At 38.0% G+C, this 25,142-nt stretch overlaps 1 protein-coding gene across 1 annotated transcript in view; it reads right to left on the bottom strand.

Annotated features, from left to right (window-relative positions):
- The window catches only part of CNTN5 (contactin 5), a gene marked incomplete at its 5' end in the record, with an annotated part of 450,105 nt that overhangs the window by 245,319 nt on the left and 179,644 nt on the right, over positions 1-25,142 (bottom strand). The window contains one exon of the mRNA XM_036323984.1: positions 7,720-7,901. Coding sequence (XP_036179877.1) covers positions 7,720-7,901 — 182 coding nt within the window. The remainder of the gene's footprint in view (positions 1-7,719; positions 7,902-25,142) is intronic.

The raw sequence follows: 25,142 nt of genomic DNA on the forward strand, positions 1-25,142 counted from the left end.
GGTGCAATGCCTAGCACCAAGAATGCAAAGATAAATATGTTACAATGTCTGTCAGCTCAAAATATAGTGGATGACACAGAAATGTAATTAAAATATTATTCAAATTCATTCTGCCAACAATTCTATGAATAAAAATTGCCTATTACTTAGCCCCCAGAATTTAAAAAAGAAAAAGCTAGTAACTTTTCTCTCAAGCTTTTGTCAAGCTACCTATTTTAGGGTGTGAACAATTTGAGAGACATATGGCACTGTAAGCCCAGAAGCTGTTACACTCTCACAAGATGCACTGTACATTGCCAACTACTTATGTGATACATTCGAACTTCAGATCAGTATCTAGGTTATAATTTTAAAACACATAGCAGATGTGTGTAAAGGGAATCTTGCTTATTATCTCTTGTCCTTAGAAATTCTGAAAATCTGTTGATAAATGCTGATTGTTATTGGCCTCCTTCATTGCTCCTGTCCTCAAGGGTTGAGGAGCCAACATATTTTATTCTTAGAGCTCATTCTCAATATTAGAATTCTCAGCTGTGGGCCAGTAAGAGGTAACTTGGTATATTAGAAAGATTACAGAGTTGGGGTAAATGTACGTTCAAATCCCAGTGCTACCAGGCCCTTGCTCTAATATGTGATTAGGAATGAGTTATTTAACTTCAATTAGCCTTATCTGTGAGCTATAGATTATAATTCCTATTTCAATGGCCTACAGTGATGATTGATATAAAAAAATATTGGTTACTTTCCTCCCTTAATCCATTGCTCATACAATAACTTGAACTTTATTTTCTATCAACTATGAATATATTTGGTATCATTTTCATAACAACAGAACTCAAGGTGAGAAATTTTCTCCAAAGAGGATTGCAAACATTTTCTTTATGGATGAAATTATTAATTAGATATCTACAGTTTCACATTATTTTCTATGGTAAATCTTTAATATATTTTAACTAGAGGCCTGGTGCATGAAATTCGTGCACTTGGTGGGGGGGGTGGGAGGGGGGGCGTCCCTCAGCCTGGCCTGTGCCCTCTCATAGTCCAGGAGCCCTCAGGGGATGTCCAACTGATGGCTTAGGCCCACGGGGAGCTGGCCTAAGCTAGTAGTCAGACCTCCTTAGTGCTGCCATGGAGGCAGGAGAGGCTCCTGCCACGGCCACTGCACTTGCCAGCCATGAGTCCGGTCAGCAGCACCTCCCTGTGGGAGCGCACTGACCACCAGGGGGCAGCTTCTGCATTGAGTTTCTGCCCCCTGGTGGTCAGTATGCATCATAACAACTGGTCCTTCTGCCATTTGGTACATTTTCATATTAGCCTTTTATTATATAGGACTAGAGGCCTGGTGCACAAAAATTTGTGCACTCAGGGGGGAAAGCGGGTCCCTCAGCCTGGCCTGTGCCCTCTTGCAGTCTGGGACCCCTCGGGAGATAACGACCTGCTGGCTTAGGCCTGCTCCCAGGTGGCAGAGGGCAGGCCCAATCCCTAGGTGCAGCCCCTGGTCGGACTCAGAGCAGGGCCAATTGGGGAGTTGGGGCGCCGCCCCCTGTCATGCACAGAGCAGGGTGGATTGGGAGGTTGCAATGCCACCCTCAGTCACGCTCAGGGTAGGGCCGACTGGGGGGTTAGGGCATCGCCCTCTGTCACACTCAAGGCAGGGTTGATGGGGAGGTTGCGGTGCCACCCCCTGTCACGCACAGAGCAGGGCCGATCAGGGGGTTGGGGCACTGCCCCCTGTCACACACAGAGCAGGGCCCATCAGGGGGGTTGGGGCTCCTTACCCTGTCACACACAGAGCAGGGTTGATCAGGGGGTTGGGGAGCTCCCCCCTGTCATGCACAGAGCAGGGCCCATCAGGGTGTTGAGGAACTCCCCCCGTCACTCACAGAGTAGGGCCGATAGGGGAGTTGGGGCACCGCCCCCTGTCACACACAGAGCAGGGTGGATCAGGGGGTTGGGGCGCCGCCCTCTATCACCCACAGAGAAGGGCTGATCAGGGGGTTGGGGCGCCGCCACTCTCACACTCAGGGCAGGGCCCATGGCGGGGGGTGGGGGGTTGGGGCGCCGCACCCTGTCACACACAGAGCCGCAGAGTGATCAGGGGGTTTGGGCGCTTCCCCCTGTCACTCTGATCCCAGTGCTGGGAGGCCTCGTGGCTCCGCTGATCCTGGTGCTGGGAGGCATATTCCCCTTTTACTATATAGGATAGAGGCCTGGTGCATGGGTGGGTGCTGGCTGGTTTGCCCTGAAGGGTGTCCTGGACCAGGGTGGGGGTCCCCACTGGGGTGCCTGGCCAGCCTGGGTGAGGGGATGATGGCTGTTTGCAGCTGGTCACACACCCTTCAGGGTGGGGGTCCGTACTGGGGTGCTTGGCCAGTCTGGGTGAGGGCTGAGGGCTGTTTTCAGGCTCGTGGGTGAATGAAGCTCCCAACTGTTCTTTTTTTTTTTTTTATTTTTTTTATTCTGGGCCAGCTCTAGCTATGGCTCCAGCTCTGAGGCCTCTGCTGGGTTCTATAATCGAGACACTGTATCAACTCCAGCTCTGAGATCCCGGCTCACTGAAAGCTGGTTTCTGGGGTTTTGTTTAGCTTCTATATTTGTTACATAGTTGCTTAGAGTTGCAGGCTCAGAGGCCGGCAAGGCAGGCGGGGTACGTTTGTTTCCTCCGTCACTGAAGCAAGCAAGCCTCATGTTAGTTTCAAGCTGCGTGGCTGCCGGCCGCCATCTTGGCTGGCAGTTAATTTGCATATCTCCCTGATTAGCCAATGGGAAGGGTAGTGGTCGTATGCCAATTACCATGTTTCTCTTTTATTAGATAGGATAGCTAAAACATCTTTTAAAATCATGCCTACTATAGAAAAACACAATTTGGAAGAAAAGAAAACTAGGGACTGAAAATTAATGAAAAGGACAATGTATAAAATGGTCTTCTCTAGCAATTAGAGGTGAGTAGAAGGAATTAACTACTCTTCACCCCCTTCTCATCCCATGCCTTAGCGCAGGTCCTCAGTCTTTTGATGAGAGGTCACATCCTACAGTTGGGTTGATTTCTGGTGCCATTGCTAGTTCTAAGTTGGAATCTGGTTCTACTGCCTATTATGAATGGGACTTTCAGTGATAATCTCCTTAACCTTGCCAGGCCTTAGTTTCCCAATCAGTCAAGCAGGAATACCAATTCCTAGGGGTTATTTGGGCTTATATTATACAAAGTACCTAGTAGTACAGTAGTGTCTAAAACATAAGCTCTTGGCAACTATTTGTTCCCTTCATTAGTTCTTTTAAAAAAATTACTAATTCAATGTTATTTCCATTTTAACCACTAGTACATTATCCTTGGCTTCAGGGAAATTTCCCACAAATTCTGAGTGTTCCTGAGATACAAGCCCATGAATACATTTGAGGCCAAGTTATTCAGAGACAGTTTATCCACAGAGTGACTTATTAAGACAGTTTCAAATAAGATCTGATAAACTAAGTGTCTATTAGAGGTTCAAAAATATTAGAGTGGATGATAGCTATGAAAACCAATACTAATTTTTTCAAAATCAGTAAACAAAAATAAAATGCCACTATGTATTCACCTACATATTAGCAGTTTATAGGTCTGTGAATATGCTATCGTCTGCCAACGTGGAAACTGTTATGCTCACCCACCATGGATTAAGTCTAAAGTCTTCACATTCTTTACCTTAATTACCTTCATTAGTTCTTTAATCTCCTGACGCTTATCTATTTACGGTATACCTTGAAGGATGGTGTGCATATCTAAGCATTAATCTTTATAATAAGCATAGATTTATAATAAAAATCATCCATTCTGTGCTGAGTGTATGCTTAGTGCTGGAAAATAGGAATAATAGCAAAAGAAAAAAAATTAGTCTTTGTCTTGAAAAAGCTTTTCTGTAATTGAATTGCAGACATTTACAATTTATAAGGACACTGTCCAGAGATTTTACAAACATATAAAAAATAACACCTATAATGCTACACTGCGCTAAAAATAAAAACCTTATTGAACATTTAGTGCAATGCAATGTAATTTTCTTTAAGCATCTTGGGTACAGGTATATTTTAATACTGACATATTTCTAGTCGAAATAGTAAATTTAAACTATTTAGCAATCAGCTACAGTGCCCTTGCTCTACAGGATGACAAATTACTAGTTGGTGGGTACATGACATATATTTAAACTCATAGATCGCACATCTTTATGTAATAAGATTTTTCTGTACACAAATATCCCCTATTAGGGATCTCCTTATGTATAAAACTGCTTGAAATTGAGCTTCCTTCCCACCTTCCTTCTTTCCTCTGTCTTCCTCCTCCTTCCCCTTTCTTCTCCTTTTGTATCCTCATTCTTTTTTTCTTTCATTTTGATTGAGAACTCTATGAAGCAAGATTCCACTTATATTGGAAATAAGGACCAAAAATTTTGTGTGGCTGGTTAAAACAAGGTGTTTTTCATTAATCATCAGAAACTACAGAAAAAATAAAGACATCATTTCACCCATTAAACTGTTCTATAGTATAAACAAAAGGCATATTCCACAGAATAAGTATGCAGTTTTTCTAAGATTCAAATTCTGACCAAAATTTTGTTTTAATTCCTTGCTAGTTTATTTTTATAAGTAATACATTAAAAATTTTATATAATATTAGACATGTAAGTTTACCTTAATTTTTACTCATTTAACTAACACAAACCTCTTTATTTATGTTGTATTATTTGGTGTATGTTTAAAAATACAGATTCTGAGTAATTAACAATAAAATATGTGGCCTAAATCTATACCTAGCACCGATATTAGCACTCATTTTCAGTGATTTGACAAAACGATGAGGCCAGAAAGGTTGCCTTAGAAGCTTGGTTCATCTTTTGCGTCTAACTACTGCACATTGAAAACACTCCCATAATTGTCCTTCTGAAAAGAAAGTGAACCTGAGGAAAGACTATGTTTTCAGTCCTGTGTGACTATTGACCACTTAGATAGAAAGGGTCAGCCTCTACTTCTTTCAACACTCGAAATTCAGGTCACAGAGCTTCCAAGAGGACCATTCTGAGAGGAGATTTTAAGTACAATCCATGGATACAGTGGAACCTTTATGCATCATGCTATCAGTAGCAACTGCCAGTCAGGTGGAAATGTTAGCCAAGATTTTTTCTGTATTTTACAGAGTTGGATGGACGAGGAGCAAAAGCCCTCCTGTCAAACACAATAGTTTTAAAAGTACAAAAGTTGAGTAAACCTATAATAAGCCAGTTATTTCTGGATGTGAAACAGAACACTGTTCATAAATGCCCAATGCAGTAGACATCCGGGGCAAAGCAGGACAGGAAACCGGCCTAAACATGGGCTACAGCAAAAGGCCACATTCTTCTAAGATACCTTCCCAAAGTGTCAGAAATACATGCCAAAGTAGCTGGCTAGCTCAGTTTCTCTTTCCAGTCAACAACCTTAATTATTTTCTATCAAAGTGATGCATGCTTTGGGCAGGTTTGTCTGTACCCAGCTGGCCTACAGTGCACACCTAATTGTGCGTGACAAGGAGAGCCCACAGTTATTGCTTAGCAGCATATCCTCTCACCAGAAGGTACACAAATAATATCGAGTAAAAGCAATTGTTCCTACTCTTTCTAGCAATATTTGCCACCGCCTGTCAATCAAGTAGCTGGGATGTGGAGGGGAGCAAGTAGAGTAGTGCCCATAGGAACTTCTATCCCAGACTGTAAATCTAATTCTTATTTAGGTGTGGACCATTCTTTGGGCTTTTCCAAAACAGCCTTAAAAGTAACAGGCACTCATTGCATTTGTGTGTGTGTGTGTGTGTGTGTGTGTGTGTGTGTGTGTGTGTGGTTTTGAGTAGCAAAGTACTAGGTGAACACTTGTCTTTAGGGATCAGATTTTTATCTGTTAAGATTTCATCCAAATATAGTATCCATGGCCTAAAAATAACCAAACCAGGGCTAATGCTTCAATCTTACAAACTTCTAAATTACTTCATGTATCTTTCTTCTAGGATGCTGTCCCCTGTTTAGCCTTTAAGGTACAAATCTTCTGGAAGCTTTTCCTAAGTCCCAGTAGGATGTAGCAGACTGTACTCCTATAATCTTTTGCACATGCCTTTATCACAGCAGATAGTATACTCAGTTCCAAGGTGGAGTTTGCTTTCAGTCTAACCAATGGACCATGAGTTTCTTCAAAGCTCTGTTGCAAGCAGTAATAGGCACTTAATAAACAATTATTAGATCAGTGAATGAATGAATAAAATGTGCATAGTCAATTTGGTGGAAGTACTGAATTCTTAAAGGTGTTGGTAAGAGATAAAGAAAAAAAAAAAACAGATTGAGCTCAGATATTCATATTTCAAAATACTCTTTAAGAGTCCCTGTGAAGAACATTAAGCTATTTAGGATAACTGATCTTGAGATACAGTGACAGTCATAGTTGCTTGAAAGAATCAGCTGAATATGCAATTTGGACAATAATTTTATATTAGAAACATCTGTATTTGCTTATATCACTACTAGAGGCCTGGCCTGTGTCCTCTCTCAGTCCAGGACCCCTCGAGAGATGTCTGCCTGCTGGCTTAGGCCTGCTCTCCACAGGGAGCGGGCCTAAGCCAGCAGTAGGACATCCCTCTCGCAGTATGGGACCCCTCACTCCTTACGGCCCGCCTGCATGCTGCTCCTTAGCGCTGCCATAGAGGCGGGAAAGGCTCCCACCACCGCCGCTGCGCTCGCCAGCCATGAGCCCATTTTTTGGCTGAGCAGCGCTTCCCCTGTGGGAGCGTACTGACAACTAGGAGGCAGTTCCTGCATTGAGCATCTGCCCCCTGGTGGTCAGTGCGCATCATAGCGACCAGTCATTCTGGTTGTTCCACTGTAACAGTTACTTAAGCTTTTGTTATATAGATTCTGGATTATTCTATTCCTCTCTTTTTTGGTGTCCTCACCTGAGACATAGAATTATATCACTTACCCATCATCTATAATGTTTATTATAAAAATATGTAAAATAGATACACTTTGTGATCCTTAGATGTTAAAAGGAAATTGTAGATATTTTTGAAGTAGGCTTTCCCAATTCTTACACACAACCTGGTTGACTCTTTGGCATTTTTGGACAATATAAACACTTGCAGGCTTCAAAGGCTAGTTATGATACAGATGTATGAATTGTCAGCAAAGTTTTTTTGTAAAGGTCAAGAGAGCAGACATTTTTTGGGCTTTGCATTATCTCCTCTCTGTCCCAAGTGCTCAATTCTGCTACCGCAGTGCAAAAATGACATGTCGTCTGTAAGCGCATGAATGTGGCTGTCCCCCAATAAAATTTTATTTTTGAAAAGAGACATCTGAGCAGGATATAGTTTATAGGCACTACATTGTTACTCTTGACAACTGTTACTCAGGCCAAGGGTGAGACTAAATTAATAAAGATTCTTAACCTTCCCAGACATTAGCTTTGGTGCCAAGAAAACATCTCATTTTTATAAACCCTGTTTGCTATACAAAGAACCTGATCATTCCCATTCCTTTTTATTTTAAATCATTTCTCAATGTAGGATAATCTTACATGATGCTGTATCACACCAAAGAAGTATTATCATAAATTAAATCTGTTTTTTTTTTGTTTCTAAAAAACAATAATTAGTTCAAAGTAATTTGCATTTTCAGTTAGGGTCCTGGGACTAGAACATCATGCTTTGCTGAGAACACTTACTGTATACTTGTAACTGTCCACGAAAGGAATTTTTTCCACGCGAGTTTTCAGCTCTGCACTCATATACGCCTGCATCATCCAGCTGCACATTGGGTATTTCCAGCACTGCCTGAGACTTCCGCAGCCGTGCCTTGCTAGGGATATAGCCATTAACCTTCATCCATGTAATTGTTGGAACTGGGCTGAGATAAGGAGCAAAACTATCGTTAATATACTTTCACTATTAGGAACATAGATTCTGTTATCTGGTAATTTAAGCACTTAATAGGCTGAGTGCAATAAAGTGTAATCACAATTAAGGACCGTGTGCTGGTTGACATATTTCACTTTCCATGCGGATTGTCTGATAAGTAAATAGTTAGATGCCAAGGGAGACAGTTCCCTTTCTTTCATATTTCAGGAAGGCAATTCATAGACAATACACATACATGTTAATACATTATACTTTATTTTTAAAAACCTTTGTAAAATTATTTAAAAGTAATTCAGTGAAATTACAACATAACAAATACTTATAGCAAGGGATTGAACAAGATTTTGAACTAAGTGAATTAAGAATCTTTTTTGGCCTCCACTCCTGAAAATATCTTCCTTCTGCAGCGACAAATACAGTTTGCATGTAATCTCTCATCTGCTCTGTGTGATGAACATACTTACACATATGATGATATTTTTGTTTTGTCTAAACATGTAACTCATATGCTGGATGTTTATTATTTTTATTAAAAGATCAAATCCAAGATCAACTCAGGACTTACTCTGGTTAATAGCTGCATATTATTCCACTGTATTGATGTATCAGAACTTAATCAGCCATTCCCTATAGTTAAACATTCAGCATAGTCCCAGTTTTGATTTGTTTCCTTTCCTTGCCACTAAGAAACAATATTACTACAAACAACATTGCACATATATCATGGACTATTGCTTTTACTTTCTGCAGCAGACATTCACAAAAGTGGAATTGATGGATCAAAGGGCATGTACATTCTTCATTTTAATCAGTACTGCCAGATTGTTTTTCAATAATATAGTGGCAGTCTCCACACCTATCCGTAATATATGAGACTGTTTCCCCATATCCTTGCCACCATTTTGTGTGATTAACTGTTTAATTTTTGTCAGTATTGAAAGGTAAAAAATGGCATTTGATACTTTAATTAATATTTCTCTGAACTCTAGGAAGGTTGAACAACTCTTTGTAATTTATTGGCCATTTGCATGTGCTTTTCTGAGATGTTTGCTTATGTTACTTTTCTAATTTTTCTTTCATTTTTCTGTTCCGTTTGTATTGTTTAAATTAATTTCTTCAAGTATTTTGAGTATTAGAATAATGAAGATTTTGTTTCTCAGAAAAATTCTGTGATATAATTCTATGAACATTTTTTAGGAGAAACAAACATCTGTAGTTTTCTTCATGACTTCTGAATTTTTGTTTTTTTAAATGAAATTATCTACCAACCCAAGTTTATGTCCATATTTTCTTCAGTATTCCTAGTAATATTTTCAATTATTTTTATACAGTTGGATCTTTGATCCATCTGGACAATATTCATGTTTGGGGTGTGAGACAGGGAATGCAACTATTTATTTTAGTATTGTTAACACTCCCTTCCCCACAATATTTGGGATGTTGTGTTTGTCATATAATTGGTTCTCACATCCTTGACTCTGTTTCAGGCTTTTCAGTTCTGTTCTGCTGATTTATTTATTACTATCTATATTTAATGACCTTTCTGGTCTGGACCTACTCTACTTTTCAGTTTGATTTCTCACTACTTCCTTCCACATTTCCTGACCCAGAAACACATCTCTATGTGTTTCCAATCATATCCGTTAAAATCCTACTGGTCCTTTGGGACCCGTCCTAAATGCCTCCTCTTCAGCAGTCTTTCCTTATTTGTGCAGTCTGCTGGGATTTTTTTTTTTTTTTGCTTTGTTTATACTGCTTGCATCTCTTGTAACAGTCTACCATAAATTATATACTAAGGATAGGATATTTTTCCACAAATTTTCTTTACAGGGACAATAGGAATGTTCACTGTTATAAACAATGCTATGATAAAGACCATGTGTGTTTCTGAACATCGTTCTGACTTATTCCTTAGGAATAAAACAGAAGTGAAATTGCTGGGTTTGGGTTGATAGTTTTTGCTTGTTTGTTTAGGTGCATACTGTATTGGCAACATCCAGGAAGACTGAACCTTGCATTTTTGGAATATTGCTTAAGTTGGCATGGCATATCATTCTTTTAATATATATGAAAAATGATTTATGAATTTTCAAAATTGATTTTTAGAGATAGAGGGAAAGAGAGAGAGAGAAAAAAAACATTGATATGACAGCCTCCTGCATGCCCCCCACTGGGGATCAAGCCCATAACCTGAGCATGTGGGGGGCCTGGAATAGAACCAGCAACCTTTCAGTGTAGGGGACCATACCCAACCACCTGAGTCACACCAGCCAGGGCATTATTTTTTAACCTAGGAATTTTGTGTCACTATTCAAAGGTGAGATTGTATGTAGTTTATTAAGTTTGTTGGTGTGTGAGTGTGTGAGTGTGTGAGTGAGAGAGAGAGAGTGTGTGTGTGTGTGTGTGTGTGTGTGTGTGTGTGTGTGTGTTAGTGAGCTGGTGGTTTGTTCACAGGCTAGCTTTGACAAATTATGTCTCACAGTGATGGATGATAGCTTGGGAAACATGCTAGAATACTTCCATCTCTTATTTTGATAGCTTAAATAGTAGAGAAATTATACATTCTTTAGAATACTGATAAGACTCTCACAAAAAGTCATCTGGGTCTGCTACCATCAATAAAGTTAGGGTGTTTTTTTTTTTTTTTTTTTTTGCTTGTTTGTTTACAAGTGTTTTCAATTTCTTCTTTTTACTTTAATTATGTTGTGTTCAAATATCTGCTGCGTCAATGTTGGCAATTAATATTTTCCTAGAAAATCAACTATTTCATCTATGATTTCTGTGTTTTATAAATAGTAACTGTTTAAATCTATTTCCTTCTTATTTTATTTTCTATTTTTAGCAATCCATGATGCCTAGGAGCACTGGCCTTCAATGATACAACTAAGGTTTAAGTACAATTTGGACACAAAGACGCTGTGTAACGCTGGGAATGTTATCCAAGTTCTATAAACTTTTTTTAGCGGATATATTTTAGAAATTAAAAAGAGCAAATATGTTATTGTATATTTACATACATTTGCTTAAAAAAATCCTGCTCTTTATTTCTTTTTGAAAATTGGAGTTTTCAAATAGTGTTAGCTTTCTTTCAGCCTACATAAGTTTTTATTCACAGAATAGGCTTCTTTTCTATGAAAGTATAATTGGTATACAATATTATATTAGTTTCAGGTATACAACAGAGTGATTCAATATTTATACACTGAGAGGCCAGATTATTATGACCACCCCATCAGTACAATGAAGTGAATTAGTTATGAAAATAATACTAATAATAAAACTTTGAGAGTATTTGCTTAGGAAGTTTTCAATATTCAGTATTTTTGGAAGCGTGAATGAAGTATTGATGGGGTGGTCATAATAATCTGGCCATTCAGTGTATATCTTACTATGTGCTTCCCACACTAAGTGTAGTAATCATCTATCACTGTGCAAAGTTATCACATGTAATTGAATATATTCTTCTTCACCTTTTCAATCATCCCTCAATGTCCCTCCCCTCTGGCAACCATCAGTTTGTTGTTTTTATGAAAATGTTTTTGTTTTGCTTATTTGCATTAATTTTTATATTCAGCATATAAGTGAAATCATGTTGTATTTATCTTTCTCTGTCTAGTGTATTTCATTTAGCATAATTCCCTTTAGGTTCATCCATATCAAAAATGGCAAGATTTTGTTCTTTTTTATTGCTGAGTAATATTCCATTAAATATACATATAGACCACATCGTCTTTATCCATTTCTCTATGTATGGACACCTAGGTTGCTTCCATATCTTGGCTATTGTAAATAATGCAGCAAAACATAGGGGTGCAAATATCTTTAAAATTACTGTTTTTATTTTATTCGGATAAATACCCAAAAGTAGAATTGTGGGGTTAAATAGTAGATCTATTTTTGGTTTTTGGAGAACTCGATACTGTTAACATTTCTTATAGTGCTGTCTACTAGAAGAAATAATTCAGGTTTTGTTTTTTTTTTGACAATATCTTTATTTTGCTTTCATGTTTGGAGAATATTTTCACTGGATTAAAACCTCTAGGCAGACTACTCTTTAAATATTTTCTTCTTTTTATCATTGTTTTTCAGCAATTAGATTATTATGTACCTTGATGCATTTTACTTTTGTTTATCCTGCTTATGTTTCATTAAGCTTGGAAATCTATGGCATTATATTTTTCAATAATGTGATAACTTGGGGGCTTAATCTTCAGGGCTGTTGTTTTGTGTTTTGTTTTGTTTTTGCCTACCTTTATCTTCTAGGACTAAACCTTTATCTATGATACTTTATTCGTTATTTATTTATTTGTGAGCATGTGGATATTTGTGGGGTTTTTTTATTTTTATTTTTTCCCATCACCATTTGTCCCCTCTATGCCCTCTTCCACTTCCAGTCTCCCCCTCACTCCCCTGTAATCACTACACTGTTGTCTGTGTCCATGAGTTCTCTCTCTCTTTCTTTTTCTTTTTCTGCTTAATCTTCCCCCCCCCTCCATCACCCCCTCCCCCACCAGAGATGTCTGTCTGCTCTCTATAAGTCTGTTTCTATTTTGCTTGGTAGTTCAATTTGTTCATTTAATTCTACATATGAGTAAAATATACTTATCTTTTACTTCTCATTTTTTAGCAGTTTTTATTAGAGGCTATATATTGCCCAGTGCCTGAATTTCACCTTTATTTTTAAACTAGAGGTCCAGTGCTTCAAAATTCATGCACTTGGGAGGGGGGGGGGCCCTCAGCCCAGCCTGCACCCTCTTGCAGTCCAGGAGCCCTCAGGGGATGCCCAACTGATGGCTTAGGCCCGCTCTCTAGTGTGCCTAAGCCACAGTCTGGCCTCCCTCTGCAGGAGGCAACCAGTGGGCCGATTAGGGGATGGTGCTGGCAGCGATGGTTGGTCCTACCCCACGATTGCCCCTCTACCACCAGGGGTTGTTGCCGCTGCCGCCCCCCCCCCCCCAATCGCTGTCCCATCCTTCTGCCCACTGGCATGTGCCTTGGCTGGCCTGGTGCTGCCTGCTCACCAGCCCCGCCCCCTCACCAACTGATCTTTCTGCTATTCAGTCAATTTGCATATTATGCTTTTATTATATAGGATTTTAACAAAGGGTGAATTTCTTTCCTGGCATGCAGCAAATTTACTTGTAGTTCAGCTGAATCCTTGTGAGGCTTGTTTATAATCTTTGTCAGGGTGGATTCAGAATAGCCTTTATTTTACAACTAGGTTAATCCTAGTCTTAAAGTCTGGTTTTCTTAAGGATCTCTACTAAATGACCCATTTGTTCAATAAGATGCTATTCCTCTGATTAATTGGAGTTTGAATTTGTTCTGTGTGCAATATCCAGTATTTTTTAAGCTCCCAGGTTTTTTTTCCTTCCCTAGTACTATTTCGTAGGGTGTGAAGTCCCGCTCCACACACTCACAGCTTACTATTTGGTCACAGACTGACTGCATCCCAGTACAGATTTCAGGAAGTCATTATCTGTGTCGCTCCCCTTTCTCTTATTCTGTCCTGTAAGTTCAGTCCCCTCAGCCTCCTGGCTATTCCTACTCTGTCTTTTCAGCTCAGTGCTTCTGTCCTGCTCTCCTGGGGTTCCTCCTCCCTGGGTCGGTTTGGAGGGAATGCCTCCTGGCAGAAATCTGTACTGATGGTAAACTTCACATTGTCTTCATTCTCTGAGGGATGCATTCCTGCACTGTCTATTATCCAGTAAATAAAATAATTGTTCCTTATGTTTTTTCAGGTTTTTAGTTGTTTATAGTTGATGCCTAGTGAGATACCAATTATTTTGCCATGCTTGGTAGTAGTAGTCAAAAGTTGTTTTAATAAGGAAAAAATAAGTCTGGTAACAATAAAATCCCATTAACAAAAGAACGGGTAAATATGTTTTATGTATTTACACATTAGATTCATTAGGTAAAATAAATAAACTACAACTACCTTCAACACCATGGAAAAATCTTAGAAACAAAAGTTGATTGAGGGAATTCAGCCCAGAAGAGATGAGAAAAATTTATCCTGACAGTGAAAGTATGTTCTTGGCAGTAAAATCCATGTGCATGAACAAAGAATAGTATGAGACAGCATAATAGATTGGTAGAACTTTGCATAGCTTGGTATGCTACATGCATGATGTGTGCAGGAAAGCACTGGCAAGTTCATGGAAAGTGTATTTTCTTTTAAAAAAACAAAGAGATCTTTCAAATTATAAAAGTTTTAATGCTGTTTATTTCCTTTTTCCTTTCTTTCTTCTATCCTCAAGATTAGTATCCTAAAATTTTTTACTTTAAATATCTAGAAGCTTTGGAAATTGAAAATATTGAAAAGCATTGATGGAGTGGCTGAAAATTTATTAGTAAAGATTTATGTGTGCAATAATGTACACAACTCTTTAAATGAAATAGTGATTCTGAGTCCACTGCTAATTTTTTACAGGCATTTTGGTATCCCATTTTCATTGATGTTTCTATGACAACTTAGGGAAAATAATAATTTTTGCTGCTTTCAAATTACTTACTTGTAATCAAGGATGATTCATTCATTATTTTCGTAGTCAGTTGGGACTTTAAAAAAATCTAAGAGTATGTTCAGATTTTAGTTTGCTTAAGTTTATTTAAAGCCAATTTCTTTCCAGTAACAACTGGCAAGTGGGATTGTTGCTTAAAAGGGGGACTGATTTTAACTACAGTAAAAGGATGAGTAGAAATGTCAGCTTTGCTAGGAAGGCATAGCAGAGTTCTATTTATCCTTATTTTAGTCTGTTGAAATTATATCTGTGTAACTACACATTTAATTTTCATGTAGAATAAGCAATGCACCTTACAGAATTCATAAAGAAACTTTTTTCTAGCTAATGCTATATTGAGAATGGTGCTATTCATTTGGTTCGAAAATATTCTGTAATGACAGTAAAAGCCTCTGTGAAGCCACATTGAAATTCTGACACAAGCTTTTTGTTATGCGCTGTTGAAGTGACAGGATAAAAAGTGCCTCCAAATGTAGTTCAAGAAAGTAAGAAAAGTGTTGGATGAACTTTGGCCATTGTTGAAGTCATTAAAGGTACTTTTTAAAGATCATTTTTGTACACATAATAAGGTAATGTGTAGGATCTGTCAAGGCAGACGGACCACTTAGCTGTAAAGATTTAATGATTTCAAAGGAAAGTACTCCCAAACTGCAAATCACCATTCATACACAAATTGTAGGGCTGTCTAATGGAGATTCCTATTTTCCTTGCATAAGTCACTAGTGAGATATGAATTTTACATCTGATGTGAAAATATATACAGTTATGGCTCCTTTGTGACTTGCACACACAAGAAAATAAGGAAACACTGTATGTGTTTGATAGAAACTCAAAGAACCAAGTTTTATAACTTTTCTCTAAGAAAGCACATAAAAAGCCATCATAAAAAAAGCTATTGAGACAAAGGTATTTTTTGGTTTATGATCCTATATCTCAAAATGCATACGTAAATAGATAGATAGATTATAGATGATTAGATAGATAGATAAAAAATTCAACCATTAATATGTGTGATCACTGCTGGTTACATAATATACAAAATTTTGAAGGCAAAAGCTTTCTTTGGAAACTTTCGGGGCAGTGAGCATGATGCCTGGGTCTTTCTTGAGAGGATCCTGCCCTAGAGGCAAGAGACCACTGTTTCAGCCACTACATAATTGGACTAATTGGCACTTAGGGAGAAAAAAATGAACTGCATCTATCTTACGTATGAGTTTTAGATCTCTCTGCTTTCTGATTACTAACTCATGTATTAACTCATAGCCTTCCCATGGCATTATTTCAAATTAGATCTGAAGAATCACAGCTCAGAATATATAATTCCACCCACTTTTAATTATCTTAGGTAAGAATCAAATTTAGGTAAAGAATCTTGGTAGTTTCTGTGAGATTATTTTCATTACTGAGTATGATATTAGCTGTGGATTTTTAATATACGGCCTTTATTATGTTAGATAATATCCCTCTATTCTTAGTTTGTTCAGAGTTTTTATCATAAAAAAGATATTGAATTTTGTCATATGTTATTTTTCAATGAGATATCATGAGGTTTTAATTCTTCATTGTGTTAATGAAGTGCATCGCAGTAATTCATTTTCATATGTTGGACCACCCTTGCATCCCAAAGATGAATCTCATTTGCTTAAGGTGTATATCCTTTTACTATACTGTTCAATATACTTTGCTCACATTGCATTGATGATTTTTGCATCTGTCTTCATCAGGGATACTGGCCTGTTGGTTTTCTTTTCTGTTTATGTCTTTGCCTGGCTTTGGTCTCAGGTAATGCTGGCCTCATAAAATGAGTTTGGATGTGTTCTTTCCTCTTCAATTTTTTGGAAGAATTTGAGGATTTGCATTGATTCTTCTTTAAATAGTTGGTAAAATTAACTACTAAAGCCATCAGGTCCTGAGATTTTCTTTGCTTGGAGGTTATTGATTACTGACTCAGTCTCCTTACTAGTTATATATCTGTTCAGATATTCTGTTTCTTCATTATGCAGTCTCTATAGGCTGTGTTTCTAAACATGTATCCATTTCTTCTGAGTTATTAAATTTTTTAACATATAATTGTTCAGAGTAGTCTCTAATGATCCCTTTTATTTCTTTATTATCAGTTGTAATGTTTCCTCTTTTACCGTAGTTATGATTTTATTCATTTTAATCTCTCCTTAGTGTAGCTCTTGGTTTGTCAATTTTATCTTTTCAAAAAGTCAACTCAGTTTTGTTGATATTTTTCTTTCTTTTATTTTTTAAAGAGAGAGGAAGAGAGAGGGAGGTTGCTGCCTGCATGTACCCTGACCACACCCTGACAGGGAATGAAACCTGTGACCTGGGTGTGTGTCCTGACCAGGAAGTGATCCCCCTACCTTTCGGGTAATGGACAATGCTCCTAACAAGTTAGCCACACCAGCCAGAGTCTGTTGTTTCTCTATTCTCTGTTTCATTTGTACCTACTCTAATGTTTATTTCCTTCTTTCTAATTTTGGATTTAGTTTGTTCTTTTTCTAGTTTTTAGGTATAAAATAGGATATTTATTTAAGAGCTTTCTTCTTTTTAATTTTGATTTTTTTAATATATTTTATTGATTTTTTACAGAGAGGAAGGGAGAGGGATAGAGTTAGAAACATCGATGAGAGAGAAACATTGATCAGCTGCCTCCTGCACACTCCCCACTGGGGATGTGCCCGCAACCAAGGTACATGCCCTTGACCAGAATCGAACCTGGGACCCTTGAGTCCACAGGCTGATGCTCTATCCACTGAGCCAAACCAGTCAGGGCTATTTTAATTTTTTTTAAGTTGCCATTTATCATCATAACTTTCCTCTTATTATTCCTTTCACTGCAGGAATATTTTGTATTTTTGTTTTCATTTGTTTGGAGATATCTTCAAAATTCTCTTTTGATTTTTTTCTTAGACTCAGTTGTTTTTGATGTGTTGGTTAATTTTCACATATTTGTGAATTTTCTGGTTTTCTAACTATTATTCTAGTTTCATTCCATTGTGGTTGAAAATTACAATTGGTACTAGAGGCTCAGTGCATGAAATTCTTGCATGGGTAGGGTCCCTAGCGGCTACCTGCCACTGGCCGGGGCCTCCCTTCCTGCGGTTGGCCACCTGGCCACACCCCCTAGTTGAACTCCCAGTCGAACTCCCTGTTGAACTTCCGGTTGAGGGGACAATTTGCATATTAGGCTTTTATTATATAGGGTTATTTCAATCTTTTAATATTTTTTAAGAATCATTTTTTGAACTAACATGTGACATATCCTGGAGAATATTCCATATGTGCTTAATAAGAATGTATATTCTCCTGCTGTTGGGTAGAATGTCCTGCATATAGGACTGTTATGTCAGTTTGATCTGAAGTGTTCAAGTCTGCTGTTTCATTGTTGATTTTCTGTCTGAATGTTCTATCAATAGTAAAAGTGGGATATTGTAATCTATTATTGCATTTCTGTCAATTTCTCCCTCAGTCTGTCAATGTTCGCTTTATATATTTAGATGCCTTGATGTTGGGTGTATTTGTAACTTATATCTTCATGGTAAATTGACCCTTTTATCATTATACTAGAGGCCCGGTGCACAGATTCGTGCACCTGTGGGGTCCCTCGGCCTGGCCTAGAGGAATTGGGCTGAAACTGGCTCTCCAACATCCCCCGAGAGGTTCTGGATTGCGAGATGGTGCAGGCCAGGCCAAGGGACCCCACTAGTGCACGATTGGGCTGGGGAGGGACTGAGGGAGGACTCCAGGGTATATCCAGTCCGTCTCGCCCAGTCCTGACCTGCCAGACCCCAGCAGCAAGCTAACCTACCAGTTGAAGCATCTGCCCCCTGGTGGTCAGTGCACATCATAGCAACTGGTTGAATGGTCAAATAGTCAGAGGAACAATTAGCATATTAGGCATATATATATATATATATATATATACATATATATATGTATATATATATATATATATATATATATATATATATATAGTCTTTTGTCTCTTGTGAAGATTTTGGCATACCACCTATTTTGTCTGATATAAGGACAGTCTCCTCCCCACCCCCACCCCTCTATTTTTTGGTTACCATTTATATGAAATACCTTTTCTCATTTCTTTAGTTTCAATTTATGTGTGTCCTTAAATCAGAAATGAGTTGACTATTGTTAGATCTAGTTTTATTTTAAATCCATTCAACTACTCTATATCTTTTTATTGGGAAGTTTAAATGTAAAGTAATTATTGATAGAAAGGGCTTACTATTTAAGTGTAAAATGGTAATTTTTAGAGAAATTGAACACTCAAAAATCTCAAGGGGTATGAGTTTATAAAGGGTTTTTTTAAAATATAGATTTTTAGAGAGAGAGAAAGGCAGAAGAGGGAGAAACATCGATGTGAGAACAAAACCTCAACCAGCTCCCTCCTGAGTGCCCTGCCCCAGTGACTGAGCTTGAAACCAGGCACATGCCTAGACTGAGACCTTTTTGGTGTATAGGATGATGCCCAACCAACTGAGACACACTGGCTAGGGCACTATAAAATAATTATTGATAGGAAGGGCTACTATTGCAATTTTGTTAATTGCCTTGGTCTATTTTGTAGTTCTTTTATCTGTCCTTTCTTTTTTATCTTCCCTGTGATTCATTGACTTTTGGGGGCTTTTAATATGCTTTGATTTTATTCTCTTTCCCTTTTCTATAAGTATTTTCTTTGTGGTTACCATGGGGAATATATAAAACAACTTATAGTTATAACAATACATTTTAAGCTAATCACAATTTAACTTCCACCACTTACAAAATCTCTACATGTTCTTCCCTCATGCCTGTGTCATTAAGTACATCTTTGTATATTGTGTATCTATTAACTTATTATTATAATTGTACTTATTTTAATATTTTGTCTTTTAATTTTTATACTAGAATGAAAAGTGATTTACCTTTACTGTATGATAGTATTCTTATTTGGCTATATATTTTCTAGATGTATTTAGTTAGATATTTACCTTTGCCAGTAAATTTTATACTTTTATATGCTTTCATCTTATGGTTTAGGAGACCTCTGCTTCGCGTTTCTTTTAAGGAGGTTCTAATGGTAATGGACTTCAGGTCTGTTTGTCTTGGAAAGTCTTTCTCTCTCCTGCATTTTTGAAAGACAATTTTGCCAGTATAAAATTCTTACTTGGTTATTTTTTCACTTGAGCACTTTGAATATATCACCCTACTCCCTTTTGGCCTGTAATGTTTCTGCTGAGAAATCTGCTTATGAACTTATGGGGATTCCTTGTATAAGACAAGTCACATTTCTCATGCTACTTGCTTTCTTTGTCTTTGACTTCTGATAGTTTGATTATTATGTATCTTAGTTTGTATTTTTTGAGTTCATCTAACTAATGGTTCCTTGGGCTTCCTTGATCTGGATGGCCATATCAGTTCCCAGATTTAGGAAGTTTTTGGCCATTATTTTATTGAATAAGCTTTCTGCCCCCTTTTCTCTATCCTATTTCTGAGATTCCTATAACATATATATTGTCTGGCTTGATGGTTTCCTATAAGTCTCTTAAGCTTTCCTCACTCTTTTTCATTAAAAATAGTTTTGCTCCTTTGACTATATAATTTCCAATAACTTGTCCTTGAGTTCATATATAAGTTTGTTGGGCTTTTTAAATTTATTTCAGAGAGAGGAGGGAGGGGAGAGAGAAATAGAAACATCAATGATGAGAGAGAATCATCTATCACCGCCTTCTATATGCCCCCTACTGAGGATTGAACCCATAATCTGGGCATGTGCCCAGACCAGGAATTGAACTTTGTGACCTCTTGGTTCATGTGTCCACATTCAACCACTGTGCCATGCCAGCTAAACCATAGATATGTGTGTGTGTGTTTTCCTGCTTTATCTACCCTGTATTTAAACCTTCTAGTGAATTTCTCAGTTCAATTATTTTATTCTTCGGTTTCATGATTTATTTCAATTGGCACATTTTTATATTTTTGATCTCTTGGTTGAAATTCTCACTTTTTCATGTATTGTTTGCCTGACCCCATGTAACATATGTATGATTATTATTTTGAATTTTCTGTCAGGTAAGTCATATAACTCATTTTCATTAGAGTCAGTTTTTGGACATTTATCTTGTGTCTTTGGAACATATTTTCTTGTTTCTTCATTTTCCTTGACTCTTTCTATCAGTGTCTACACAGAAGACAAAACAGCCACATCTCCCAGACTTTACAAACTGGTCTCACACAGGTGAAGCCCTTCATGAATTAATACAGCCAGAGGTTTTTGGGGTGTCTCAAATTTCTGTTCTAGTTCAAACTTCTGTCTTTGCTCTCAGCTGCTGATATGCATCTAAAGCAGTGGTTCTCAACCTTCCTAATGCCGCGGCCCTTTAATACAATTCCTCATGTTGTGGTGACCCCCAATTTCATTGTTACAAATTGAACATAATTAAAGCATAGTGATTAACCACAAAAACAATATATAATTATATATGTGTTGTCTGATGGTCTTAGGGGACCCCTACGAAAGGGTCGTTCGACCCCCAAAGGGGTCGCGACCCACAGGTTGAGAACTTCTGATCTAGAGTATGCTGTGTCCTGGCAGGGGTCTTAGACATCCTAGGCAGAGGCCGGTGCCACAGAAGTCCCCAGAAAAATGAGACTGTGTGGCCCAGGACTTTTCTTCCCCGGGAAGAAGTTGGGATTTGTGTGTTTTTTCCACCAGAAAACTTTGCACTGAGTCAAGGGGTGTGGCCGTGACATGAGTAGCTTGCTAGTTCAACTTCGGCCTTTGTTCTTAGAGGTCCCCAGGTGATTAGCTCTGCCATGTCCCATTCGCACTCTGAGACAGGTGACACAGAAGCCACTGCATCAAGCAGCCCCAGAAACATCAGAATATTGGGCAAATGTTCTAGTCCTTCCTTTTCCTCCAAGGGAGAAGCAGGGACCTGTGGTTTCCTCCCGAATGGCACTGGGTCAGGAGTATGGCATGTGGAGAGAGAGTCTTCAAGTTCCTACTGGCTTTGATGTGGTTGGTTTTGCTCTTGATCAGGATGCAAGAGCCTCTCAACTGAATAGTTTCCGATTTCTCACCAGGGGAACTGTTCTGGGTACTGTTGTTGAATCAGTATGCCTGTCGGGGCAAGACAGTTCCAGGACTTTCTATTCCACCATCTTCCTGTTATCACTGTAATGAATTCATTTTTTATAACAACTCTGTGAAGTAAAAATGATCATTTTTTTCTGGTTTACACATGAAGAACAAGGACATCAAGATAATTTAGAGTCAATTCTGTTAAGATGGGAGAAATGTGATTAAGTGTAAGTGCAGATGAGAAAAAGCCAGTAGAGAGAAAGATACTGAAACTAGTGGGAAGGTTTAAAGCATAATGAAGGTAGATTTGTATTAGTGATAATGATGCCTTTTTGTTGTTGTTCTAAAAGAGGTAAGGAAAGGGGTATGTAGGGAAGTTGAGAGGATTGGAGGTCTGGAGTCGGGAAGCGAAGCCATTTCTTGTCCAATAGTTTAAATTAACTGTGTAAGGTAGCATCTGACTGAAGAGGGAGATGGAGATTTGAGGACCATGGTACTGGGATTATCTACTGTAAAGACAGAGCAGGCTATTGGGCAGCACTGTGGGCCTAAGTAAGGCTACGGCCACTACATTACAGAGGAACCAGTCTGTAGAGTTCTCTGCGTTCTCTAACAGTACTAAGCAGCTTGAGTAGAAGTATACAGACATTGAATAGATTCAGTGAGTATTTGAAGAGTGAGAGTGGTGAAAAACATTGTGGCAAGAGAGTTAAAGATATGAAAGAGTGACTAAAGCAGTGAGTCATATCCTCTAGTTCAGCCGTGGGCAAACTATGGCCCGAGGGCCGGATCCGGCCCATTTGAAATGAATAAAACTATTGAAAAAAAGACCGTACCCTTTTATGTAATGATGTTTACTTTGAATTTATATTAGTTCACACAAACACTCCATCCATGCTTTTGTTCCGGCCCTCCGGTCCAGTTTAAGAACCCATTGTGGCCCTCGAGTCAAAAAGTTTGCCCACCCCTGCTCTAGTTTATAAAAGTAGGCAATGAAAATAGAGGTCTTGATAAATAGGAAAAAATTAAAGATCACAAATAATGTTATTTTGATAATTACAATGCTTGATAATGAGGATAAATGTTGCTAGCTAAGGTATTTATTATACTTCCTTTGTAATTATTTTAGAGCACACTCTCACTTATAAAGCAAATGCGGTTTGCTGTAAACAGTGTAGCATGTTATGCCACCAGCAGCCTCATACATATCATAATTACTGGGTCTCTTGATGGCATCATTTTCTCTTGTGATTGATTTAGTCTCATGTTGCTTTGTAGAGACTTGTACAGGCTGTACGGACTTGGAGCCTAAGAGCAATAGACTATACCATATGGCCCAGGTGTATAGTAGGCTATACCATCAAAGTCCGTGTAAGCACACTCTATGATGTTCACACAATGATCAATTGAGCAATGACACATTTCTCAGAACGTATCCCAGTCATTAAGCAGTATATGACTGTAGTTTATATGCTCATGTTGGACCCTATGAATTCTGTCAGCAAAAAAGAAGAAAAGTAAAATCTCTGCTCTCCTGTGTACCTTTTCATAAATAAGTTAAAAACACATTAACACAGGTGCTAGCAGTCATCAGAGTTTTGTGTAAAGCTGATGTTGATGTACTATGGAAAGTATGACAGGTGAATGGTACTGAGATGGGGATTCTAGACCCAGCTTGGCGATTTTATGGGAGACTCTTGGCAGTTATTTAATTTCTATCTAGGTGTTAATTTGTGAAAAGATTGTGTTTAGGACATGTAATTTTCCTGGATCTTGATTCATCTATAATTCTTGGTCTATAAAACTATATAGGTATTATTAATTGGCTTTTTACTTTGTTATCAGATTTTTATTTGGCATATCATTTAATTTTCACAGAAGCTTGAGAAGTATGTTTTATTTTCTCTGTTTTACTGGTAAGTAAACTGGCAAAGAAATTTAGTAATTCTATAACTAGAAAGAAAAGAAAGGTAACTCTGATGCTATTATTCTTATTATGTTAAATATACATATTCATATATATTATCTCTATGGCTCTTTAGGATATTTATCATGAAGAGATGGAGAGAAGTGGACAAATAATGAGGCATACAGTAGATTATGTAAATCTATGGCATAACTTAATCTCTCAGGTGGTTAAGATGCCAAGCTAGTGACATACCATGCTAATGAGAAGGCTATGGCTTTTACCTACTTTTAGGATAGTAAATTCTATTCTCTACTATAGCCACATTCTTTACCATTAGGTGGATGGTGCAAAAGTCCATGAAATATGACTATTTGATTATACTGGTACAAATGAATTCTATTTCTCTGTACCTACACCTCTACTGTGAGTTTAAAGCATAGCACTCTATAGTTCAGGGTAAGCACAGAGCAGTTTCTTAGGGTTTGCAGTGATTCAGACTGTATTTATGGAATACACTCTCTATATATAAAAGGCTAATATGCAAACTGTCCCCTCAGGAGTTCGATACATTGCTATGACGTGTGCTGACCACCAGGGGGCGGCACAGAATGAAGGAAGGCCCTGGCCGGCAGCTGGAAGGCCCCGATCGGCCCTGATCGCCAGCCAGGCATAGGGACTCTACCCGTGCATAGATTTCATGTACCAGGCCTCTGGTGTTTTAAATAAATATCCATTTCAAGTAAAGCACAGAATAAGGCTTAATGCTCTATTTTTTTTTAATAGAGGACAAAAGCAAATATTGCACAACTTACCATCAGACAATATTGGCCATTATTTTGTTGTAAAGATAGAGTGAAAGGGCTGCTAAGATTTATTCACAATCTTTACACATTAAAAATTTCCATTATTTATTAGAACATTTTTAAGTAAAATAAAAGCCCATAAAAAAAGCCAAGAGGCACAAATAGCTCATTAATCATTTTATATAAGGGGTAGATAACACCATAATCTATTTCAATTATGGAGAAACAGAGGTTCAGATTTGTCTTTCAGAGGTTCGAATTTGCTTTTCTTGTCTTGCATTGAAATCTACATTCCACTGGCATTTCTAACCCATATGATAAATAAAAACAGAATATGGCTCAAGCATTTTGTTTGGCCTTTGTTTTTGTGTTTTACACCCAGATCATATGGATCTTATAGCAATACAGTGGGGCCTTGACTTATGAGTTTAATTCATTCCATGACGGAGCTCATAACTCAAATTACTCATATGTCAAATCATAAAGTGAACGAGTGAGACACGTGATGCTGGGCTGATGTTGTGGCGTTCACTGTGACGTTTGCTGCGCCAACTAGCGGTGGGGTATCTGAAGCTGGCTCGTAACCCGAATTTTAGCTCACAACCCAAAGCAAAAAATCGGCCAAGAGACGGCTCATATCTCGAAAAACTCGTTAGTCGGGACACTCATAAGTCAAGCCCCACTGTAGTTATTAAACAATTATAACTAATTATGGAGTAGTATTTATCTATTTCACATATATGGATTTTTCTTAAGCAGATTCTTAGAATTTACATTTTGCAAATGATGTGTCCTCTTGGAATTCTCTAATATTGGTATATCAAATTTGATTGCAAAACAATCATATCAAATATTTTAAATATTAACAGCAGCCACAGTAAAATGTCACTTTGGCTTAATATGT

Source organism: Myotis myotis, unplaced genomic scaffold (assembly GCF_014108235.1).
Source record: "Myotis myotis isolate mMyoMyo1 unplaced genomic scaffold, mMyoMyo1.p scaffold_m19_p_10, whole genome shotgun sequence".
In the NCBI taxonomy this organism is placed as follows: Eukaryota; Metazoa; Chordata; class Mammalia; order Chiroptera; family Vespertilionidae; genus Myotis; species Myotis myotis.